This window comes from Antedon bifida, chromosome 1, assembly GCF_963402885.1.
Source record: "Antedon bifida chromosome 1, ecAntBifi1.1, whole genome shotgun sequence".
NCBI classification, from domain to species: domain Eukaryota; kingdom Metazoa; phylum Echinodermata; class Crinoidea; order Comatulida; family Antedonidae; genus Antedon; species Antedon bifida.
This window is the reverse complement of record NC_136226.1, coordinates 27759789-27770628: the sequence shown is the minus strand read 5'-3', so window position 1 is coordinate 27770628 and position 10840 is coordinate 27759789. Positions and strand designations below refer to the sequence as shown.

Below are 10840 nucleotides of genomic sequence, written 5' to 3'. Positions count from 1 at the left end.
ACGTGGTTTAATTTGTCTCTGCTTTTTAAAATCAATCAATAAATAAGCGGTTGGAATGTGAGATAAATTACGAAAATGGGTGTTGAAATACATTACAGAATGTTTAGATTAAGAATAATAAATTGCTTACAATTGTAATTTTAATGGATTATTACTGTCGTCATTCAATTGAACACCAGCACTGTCAAATTGGTTTGGTTATGGGCGTGGTTTGACGACGCAGACAATGTGTTAGGTTCGTTGATACGCATTTTGTTTGAACCGCCCCTTCCGATATGCCTTATGATTCGCATTTATATTATACGAACAAAACATAACAAAAATAGAAGTTCGTGCAGCCCCCAAGGTCAGATTCCACCACTGATGAGAACATCTTTGGCGTTGAACTCCCGTGCCCTAGCCGTCAAGGCCTAACTTCTTTTAGGACTCACCGCTTTATGCAATTGTTTGTTAGTCCCTTTTGTCGTCTGCTTACATCCAATACGTCGACACTTGGCGGAAATAACCTATCATTCTATAAAGCAATGCTGTAAGCATCGTCTGTTTATTAAACAAGTCGGACACATTTCCCGAGGCGGGAACCTTTCTATTTTCTGTCATTTTACATATTTAATTCGTTTGTTGAAAGATCAATGGCAAGCATTGAAGCATAACAGTACCTTTTTATCTACAATTGTTTACCCATCCCTAGTTGACGTTGTGTGTATTTCGGTGGGCTGTGCAGATTCCGTTGAAAACCTCCCATTCACACCAAACTAACTTCAGACCCACTTTAACGGAAGGTCCCCAGCCTAGCCCGGGGCTTCAAAATTCTGAGGTCATTGGCATAGAGAAAGAATAGGTTATTGCCCGGAAAGTCAGATCGGACGGCCTCTCTTGCTGCTGAACTACATTTGCTCATTTAGCTTACAAAGAGAAAGCTTGCTAGAGCTAATTACGATTGGCACTGATGAAGACACTTACTACGAGTCAGCGAAAAGACATTAAAACGTTCTGGTATTCTAATTATTCTGCACCGGAAGCAATTCCAGTTGCGGTCAGTGACATAGAAAGTACATTAGGCCTACGACGATTATTAAAAATTGAAGGTTTTTACTAGCTGACCCTCAATATATTCAGCAGTTCTATCAGTGTCTTGTGCAGTGACTATACGTACATTCTCTCAGTCGCGACCAGGGAGTCAATACAGGTAGCTATATATCTTAATACAATAATTGGCTTGGCGTTTTCATTATTGTAAATTATTAATTATGCTTTTTAATATTTATTTATTTCACATCGCTATTATTTATTACTTCTGTTAATAGAAATTGTAAAATTTATTTAGCATTTTTATAAAGAAGGGTATCAAGGTATTTGTTTAATTGATATTGTCCCGATATTGTCTTTCTAAAGATTATTAATATTTTTATTTTCTGTTTTATATTTAATTTGTTATAAAATGATGTATACATATTATAGTTCTAATCATTCAAGGAATCCGCTTGTATGCTTACTATTTTTTAGTTGTTTTTTTTTAAATATAATTTTTTTCCTATGGTGGTTAGCTTAGGTTTTTGAATAATCTTAATAATACTGATTATTCATATTAAAGTTTAATTTTTAAATTATTTGATAATCTTCTGCCTGTGTTTATAATTGTTTATTCGTTGTCTTCAGACGAAATCTGTTTCGGTATCACATTTTCTAAAACAAAATGTATACAAACAGTTTATTATCTATGTTGGTATTTTACTTCATTTCAAAACGCACTTTTAGATTAGGCCTACTTATTTTAAAAATTAAATTAGGTTTATTTTGTCTGTATGGATTAGTCCTATAACCTATTAATACCTTGTAATACATAAAGATGAGGGATATGTAATACTGGTATGACGGGATACTTTTATCACATGTGATAACCCACTCGATTTAATAATTATTATAACATTATTAAAACTAGTAAGCGTCTCTTGGTAAAGTGTCTTTGTTGAAGAGATTGTGTTACATTATTTTGTTGTCATGTTGTTTATGTTCATGTGTTTGAAGGCAAAATGATATCATAAAGAATGAAAGAGTGGCGTGTGATGTTAAAATAACTGGCCAATACATGTGAAACACATGTGATACTGTATTACGGAATTTTCCTAAGATTCTAGAGAAATTTAGCAGACCAATAATGAAATAACCATGTGTGTCATTTTAAACGAATTAATGTTTACCGGTAAGGCATTTAAATCGTCGTTAAAATATCGCGCCTCGTGTGTACTTTTTATATAGATAGGTCAATAAAAAGTGTATAATAATATCAATGATTTTGTTTTATTGTAGCAGGGAAGGGTGACATTTATTTTATAAGTATCGGAGAAAAAACACTTTGTATTTTAATATTTTTGAAAAATCCATGAATACGATTGATTAATATTAATTATTTCATGAATGGTAGTAACCAATATAACAAATATACTATGAACAAATTGCAAACTATATAAGTTATACGAAAAGGCACCCGATAAAGACCGCTCAAAGATATAGGCCTAGTAACAATTTTTATAAATCTGTAAAATTGTAAAACAACTTCCTAAATGACCACATATTTTTGTAATTAAAAAAAAGTAGACCTGACAAATTTTGTTAATTGTAAATTGCACTAGCCCACTTTTATCTAATTGGTTTATTTCTTTGCTCTTCTTCCAGAGTTCTATGCCGTGGCCACCAACCGGACAGTCAAAGTTTATGTGGCAGCCATCCAGCGAGGACATACAGAAGGGCCTTTCTGGTCTTGATGCGGCCTACATTCGAGGAATAAATTCACTGAAACATCCCTGTCCAATGTCTTCACTACGGGAACGCCTAACGCTACCACAATCAGGGGACGAAAATGAAGTCCCAAGAAATAGGAACTCGCTGACGTCATACTCAATGGAAATGTTACTTAAGGATACAGACGATCATAAGAAAGAGCGCCAACTCGCTCTTAAACCGTACGAAGGAGTTTTCAGTAGGCATCCATCTTTATGTCATCCGCCGTTCTGTAATTCGTACAGCCATATAGTCAGAGAAGGACTCTCCGCAAAATCAGTGCAAAGTGACTCTGCTTTTCATAGGAACTGTGACTTAAGATTCTGTAACCCTCACCCGGGTAACATGCACGATCACCTAGCGCACGTGCGTTCAGCAGCAGACTATTCACATAGCGGTATCCCATCAGGACTTTCACCATCGTCAAGCGGACATCTTTTCCCGCCAGGGTCTTTCATGTCGCATCCTGGTTTTAAACCATATTGGTCGCCTCCAGTTGACCTACTTGGATTATCTGGACATGCTGGACCCTTTCTCGTGCCGTCATCTTTTTCTGGATTTCCAATATCATCACGTGCTGATCGTCGATATACGGGTAGAGCTACATGTGATTGTCCAAACTGTCAGGAAAACGAACGGCTAGCAGCAGCCGGGCAACCTATTCACAAGAAAAATGTTCATAGTTGTCATATACCCGGATGTGGAAAAGTGTACGGTAAAACATCCCATCTCAAAGCGCATTTACGGTGGCATACTGGAGAACGACCATTCGTGTGCAATTGGCTATTTTGCGGGAAACGCTTTACTCGTTCAGACGAGTTACAACGCCATTTGCGAACGCATACCGGCGAAAAAAGATTCGCTTGTCCAATTTGTAACAAACGCTTTATGCGCAGTGATCATCTAAGTAAACACGTGAAGACGCACTCGGGTCAAAGTGCAAATGTGAAAAAGGGTAACTCTGGTAGTAATGTGACAACAAAAAATACAGAAAATAATGAATCATCACAAACCGAAAACAGGACTGAATCAACATCGCCATCGACCAATAAAAACAAATCAAACGATAACAATCCGTCTGAAAATACCGCCTAAATGAAGTTACACACCTTCCAAAATAATTATATTAAGAACTTGTAAATAACTTTATTTAAGATCCGAAGTGCAAAGATCTCAATTCATATCATAAATTATGATAATTATGATGTAGTTGGACATTTTATTTTATAGATTGTTTGAAAAAACAATGAAATAATACAAAATAAGTATAAATATATTTATATTGAAGTTGTGTTCTTTTGGATTTAAATGTAAATAGGGCGTGTGGTCCAGTTCATATTCGATGTATATCAATCGAAATGTCATGAAAATCTACTATATTCATTGTGTTAATTGTGTTTATAAGCAAAATGTAACGACAAAATAAGATATATATTTGATCCCGAAATCTATGTTCAATTTTACACTTTAAATACGTTTCAATGTGTACGGTAAAACGTACCAGTGAATCATAGAACTGACGTAATAGGTTATGGTTATTACCATTTTTTTGTGAAACGTGGGACAGACAGACAGATGCACTACTGTGTAAACACTGCATGCATATCATTATTTGTTATGCGGTTTCAATGATTGTAAAGTAGGTTTAGTATTTTTCAATTCAAGAAGAGCGTTTTATTTGCCTATTTATAGGTCTATCTTAATGCAAACATTATCTGTTTTTACTTAAACCAGTAGAAAGATACAAATATTTGTAATGATTGTAATAATGCGCGTTTTTCTTGATTTGAAAAGCGCTAAGTGACGTAACGGTAACGGTGGTTGATAAGGGATTTCCAGGTTGAATATTTTCAGAAGTTGTAATTGGTCAATGCGGTGCTGCGCACCTTATGACGTAGAAGATGTACAAGACGCTGATAGGCCAGATCATGGATGTGCGCCCTATTATAATTGGTTAATCGTTGCTATACGCGCGATTTATTAATCATGCGTATCGTGGCTCTGAATACTCATTGGTCGATTGGTGAGCGCGCTTAGTGATTGGATAAATGTTCGTCGCCATTCATAACTCACCTAGGCCTCTCTCCTCTCTCACTACAGCACCGGTGTTGCCGGACACACACGCATTCACACAATCCTTGTAATTATACTAGTGGTAAAATGGTGCATTAACGATTATTATTCGTTGACGAATTACTACGGTATAATTATTTTTGTTTATTTTATCTCGCAGCACGAGCCCATTTTAGTCGCTTTTACTAGATATAGATCCTCACTCCCATAAGTGCTCGTTTATTGTATAGAGATGACATTATTATAGTGTAATAATGCAAATAACCTTGTAGACAATTGGAGAAATGCACAATATCGGCTCTAATTAATTACAATTAGTTGTTTAAATCGCTGTGATTGATTGTTATAACACAGGGAATCGCTTAAAAATCCAACCAACTATCAATAATATCGCTCTAACATGATTAAATCTCACTCTACGATTTGCATGCCCTGAAGATAAAGATTCAATTTTTTTAAATAGGCCTATATGTTTTGTCTGCCTTGTTGCCTCATACAAACATTACCGTCAACGCTTATCACTGAGAATGTGGAATATATCAATCTAAATGGTAACAAGCATTTTTACTAAGTTACACCAATACATTATTTTATATTTTTAACAATTTCGTTTTATTTTGTTAAGGTTTTTTTTGTAAAACCGCATTTATAAAGTACCAATTTCAAGAATTGTGTCGACTTTTACTCAACTACTTAAAGAGAATTTTATAGAGAATCGTTTAAAGCAAAATTAATTAATTATGTTTTTTTGTATTTATTAACAATTATGTAAATTCAGTTTTGTATTTCTTATTTTATTTTTATAGAATATTAATTTAAAAACATTCTTAAATCTTGAATTTAATTCCGATTACATTCATGTAATGTAATCTGAGGATTTTCTTTGAAATTAAGTAAACTTTCAATTATTAAACGATCAATTATTAGTACTCTAGGCCAATGGTAAGCCTATAAATTTACATAATTATGTTCGTGGTAAAAAAAGTGTCCTAATATCTAGTGTACGCATTCGCAGTATATAAACACATATTCTGAACAACCCAATTAAGAAGAATTAGGTTCCATTGAGGTAACCATCCGATGATAAGTTTACGTTTCACTCGGACACACGTGTCTGCGAGACACAGCGTATGAGTATGATATTGTATCTGTTAAATGTATGAACTATTATTGTTAATTGTTAAATATATATTGTCTAAGACAAACACGTGTACAGGGTAAAACAGGGTTAGTCCTGTCCTGTACAGTGTCTGGGGATGACCGATAACAGGGCGGGAAGAAAGGGTGGGGTCGGGTGCGGGAAGACTGCGAATTAGAGTCTATTAGATAATAGACATGTGGCGTAATATGATCTATATAGTAATGTATTTTAATGAATATATCTGATTTATTGACTAATGAAATGGTTTCAATTTATGTCAAATATTATGACTGGATAACAAACAATTTAACGATTTGTTATCAACTGTGCTATATACATACAATAAAAGGAATTAATTATAACTATTTTCGTTTTCTTTTTTTGATATCAATGTTTTCATATACGATACGTGACATAATGAAAAATAATAATATCAAATAAATGATAATAACGATCATGCTGATGATTACAGTTCTTCCTATAATAAGTTATCCTTGCCATTTGATTGGTTTAATTCCATATCACGTGGCGTGTATTATATCGTTCTTTTGCACTTAAAAAATACGTGCGAAATTGTGTGCAACGTGATAGGCTGGTGAATAGTGCGCGATCGAAAACCTTGCTGTCGTGTGTGGCGTCTATCTACTTCACGTAACGTACAAATTCCGTGTCGGGCCTTTCATATTTTGTATTCCTTGGATGGTCAAAATATTTTATTGTTGAAAGATTGTCGGTTATAAACATTCATTATTTGTGTGTTAGTGTAAAAATACTAATTGGTGGCCTAATGTGATTGGTGCGTACGGACACAAAGTTTATCAAAGAATATTTGCCGTAGATGGCTCACTTCTCTCATTGCTCTCAACAATTAGTCAATATGCCAGTTTCCATGCCGCTCAATCTCATTTCCCATCATACAGGCTAAAAGTAGCCCCTACGTATCCGTATCCGGAGCGCCTCTGACACGTTATTAGAAAAAAATTATAATAATGTTATTTTATCGAGGATTTTTAAAGAGGGCGCACTTAAAAAAAAATAAACATTTCTCAAAGAATTTCGTTAGACAATTTCGTCCACCTCGAATGAAACATTTTCGTCACCCGAATGAAACATTTTTGTCAACAATCTGATCTTGAATACATTTTTTTTGCGAAACTATTGGTTTATACAATATTATACAGTACATATCGGCACTCTGTAATATAAAGATTGAGGGCGCACATTATAAAAATGGAAACTTCAAGAAATATTTCACATATCAGAAAAATAAGCAATCAGTGATTTTCCCTGCAACACTAATGTTTGCCATGTGGTAGGGCGCCGCATACGTCGAGATGTAGAAAACTTTTTTTGCGGCAGTCATAAATTATACGTACGTACGTGTGAGGGCGATTATCATTTTTTTTTCCTAGGCAGATGTTTAGGTAGTGCATCTAAATTCGGGCATGCCAACCTCGCCAACTCGAGTCACCCCTTGTAAAAATAAATAAAAAAGCATACAAAGAGATAATAAAAATAATATACATAAACAAAATAAAATAAGAAATAAACCTAAACAATCAAAATGAAACTCAAAACTAGCTGTGAATACTGCCACCACACTGACTAGTTCCGTGATAATCAACATGATGATTGTGGGAACAATTCGCGGATTGATCGTTATATAATTGTTTGATACTATACATGGTAAGTTCTCATTGTATTCTATGTAGACCTACATGTTTTAATTGTTGAAACTATGCCTATCATGATACCCTTTATTATGCTATCATAATAATCATGGAGTTATAATACCTAATAATTATAGGATGTAGTCGTTGTGTTAAAACATGTAATCATCCACGTTCGTTTCACACGAGTGTCCCCTTAAATTAAAACAAATAATGTTTTCCAACGTAATTATAGCGAAGGCGCCCGACAGTTATAGCCTTGTTGCTAACATTAGAAATGTGAATAGACTGTACTTTTGTTACCCAAATATTCGCCCCTGCAACTATTAGCTGTATCCTATGCAATACCATGACTCTCCTTTACATTCAGGTGGGATTACGTAACTCACCTATTTGAATATTCTTTCTAGTGTAACACGTGTTTTGTTTTCTCTGTACCTTAGCATCCATCGATAATGACTAGATATAAAGCGAGTGGAACGGTGGTCACCAAATATCAGGTAGGCTTTTCCGAATTTATTTAAGCTCTATTTAATATTAAATGCGGTAGGCCTAGTATAGTATTATTTCAATTCAATTATCGATCATTCACACGTATTTTTATTGGGCCGATATTTAATGTCATAGGCTTTTAATTATTTTTGTTTTTATTTTTTAACACTGAGATGCACTTGTGTGTAGGACTACTTTACATAGTATATTCCGTTATGCCGTAACGTGCAACTGTATCATGTAGGAAAACGCCCTCTATAACTTGCAATGTTTGAGTACAGTACTTTAATTTTGAATTGTTAATCAGATATTACATCTACCAAGCGAATTGCATTTTACATCGGTCACATCTTATTGTAGAATACAGAACAATCCATATTAAAGTGTCCCTGAATAGTGCTTGGCTGTGGTGTTGGAATTTTTCCCTTTGACCTGCTCCTTCACGGGATGTGTCCCACAGTCCCCTTAATAGGTGTGTCCTTTGAATAGGGTTTGTTTATCATCATTGATTACATATAATAGGAAGGAAGGGTTAGTGTTACCCAAAAGCTCTTTCTGGCTGTTTTTCGGTTTGATTTGCTTTTTACTTATTTCATAATATATGAACCAGCCACTGATACCCACATTAATTGTCGTTTGTTCTGTAATTTGTTTTTTGATCTATACATAATAGTGTCGTGAGCAAAATGGTATTGTCGTGAGCAAAATGATAATGCCGTGAGCAAAATTATATTGTCGTGAGCAAAATGATATTGTCGTGACCAAAATGATATTGTCGTGAGCAAAATGATATTGTCGTGAGCAAAATGATATTGTCGTGAGCAAAATGGTATTGTCGTGAGCAAAATGATATTGTCGTGAGCAAAATGATATTGTCGTGAGCAAAATGATATTGTCCTGAACAAAATGATATTGTAGTGAGCAAAATGATATTGTCGTGAGCAAAATGATATTGTCGTGAGCAAAATGATATTGTCGTGAGCAAAATGATATTGCCCTGAACAAAATGATATTTCCGTGAGCAAAATGATATTGCCGTTAGTAAAATGATATTGTCGTGAGCAAAATGATATTGTCGTGAGCAAAATGATATTCACGTTATTCACTTTTATATAACACCTAAATAAATGCCTGTCATTTGATTGGACGATTGTGGGTCACATGGCGTGCAATAGTACGCACTATTGAACGGTCGTCCAATAGTACTTTTTTCGTTTACGAAAAAACAAAAATGTTTTTTTGTACCATTACACTAAAAAATATTCATTATTTTGTATAATATAATTCACTAAGGTAAGGTAATTGAATCCATTAAGTTGGTTTCAAAGCATATAGAAACGTTTTAGGCCTAAGTACCAGTAGACCTACCCATAGTAACTTTACTTTAACATGGAAGAGTGATGGATAAACCAGGTGACTTTTACTTTGATAATGCATTAAATCAAAGATGTTATCGATTACAACAACGCCCAGTAATAATTAGGTGCGTGATCGATTTTGATAGATTACTCGTTTGTAGGATGCAATTGTTGGCGCGCCGCCAACGTTAGTTTACCGTACCCTAGTATCTTTCAGATTTCAGTTGTGTTGTGGACTTTCAGTTTGTTTTTGTTAATCATGTCATTTTATCTACCAAACGCCTTAAATGTGTACGGTACTGATAACTTGTAAGACTTTCGTTATAATAGCGGAGAAGAACACCGCGCACCAGTCGCCGTGTAATTTACAATCTGATCAAAGTCAAATCAGATTCACTGTGGTGGTATATTGATTCAGTATAATACGTCAGTATTGAAGAAATATATGTACATAAATAAGTAAATATTGATAATTATATAATTCCCATTTGATTTGTTGCTGTTAAATAATAAAATAATAATATGTATAGCCCTGATAGCACTAGAGTTAATTACTTATTCGAAATTTAGCCAGAATAGTTTTTAAAAAAAATAACTAAAAGTTGTCCGAATAGCGTTTATAAGAATAATATAAATTATGCGCCAAGTGCAGGATCTTTTAATTATTTTTCATTAATTAAAAAGAAGTAATAGTACTATTTAGGGTGGACGGAAATTATGATATCATAAATGGTTATATTAAAAATAAAATATTAATAAATTAATTAATGTTCAGGTGTGTGTCTAATCTACATCGTAGGCAGCTATAGGTAGGTCGATCGTAACGCCTCATTAGGCCTAGGCTAGTAAAAACTAGATTCACTTTATCATACAACAATTAACAAACAGATGAAACACATTATATTTTTTTTCCTTTTGTTTGCCAACGGCAAACGATTTATTATAATTTTTGTTCTCGTGTACAAAACTCGAAGTGGCGCTTTTATAACAAACACTCACACACACACACTTACAGAAAACGTCAACAACTTCAGCATTGCAATAATTTTACGTGAAACAGCACCAACAATTTGACCTTTGACCTGAAACGTGGTCATAAAGTCCTGTGGAAATTAATTAAAACTATATTATTCTATATTGTTCTAATATGTAAATTAAAAATCCGTAAACAGAGTGGGAGTTTTATTCAATATGTATTATAAGGCATGCTTCAACACAACACCCTAAAATCAACATAATTGTGCCTATAACGAACTAGGAAATGATACCCTATACCTTACACAGTAATAAACGATTAAAATATGGAAAAAGTAATATATAATAAA

At 34.1% G+C, this 10840-nt stretch overlaps 2 protein-coding genes across 2 annotated transcripts in view; both read left to right on the top strand.

The window, feature by feature from the left end:
• The first annotated feature begins 1140 nt into the window (after positions 1-1140).
• Positions 1141-4266, top strand: LOC144848487 (uncharacterized). The gene is made up of 2 exons (XM_078705256.1): positions 1141-1189; positions 2677-4266. Exon 2 carries the CDS (start codon positions 2683-2685, stop codon positions 3874-3876), a length of 1194 nt encoding a protein of 397 aa, XP_078561382.1. The 5' UTR covers positions 1141-1189; positions 2677-2682; the 3' UTR covers positions 3877-4266.
• A 3863-nt stretch (positions 4267-8129) lies between these two features.
• LOC144848543 (cyclin-Y-like protein 1) overlaps positions 8130-10840 on the top strand; it is a 70056-nt gene continuing 67345 nt past the window's right edge. Inside the window, exon 1 of the mRNA XM_078705350.1 lies at positions 8130-8165. The gene's annotated coding sequence lies outside the window, so the exon portion shown is untranslated. The remainder of the gene's footprint in view (positions 8166-10840) is intronic.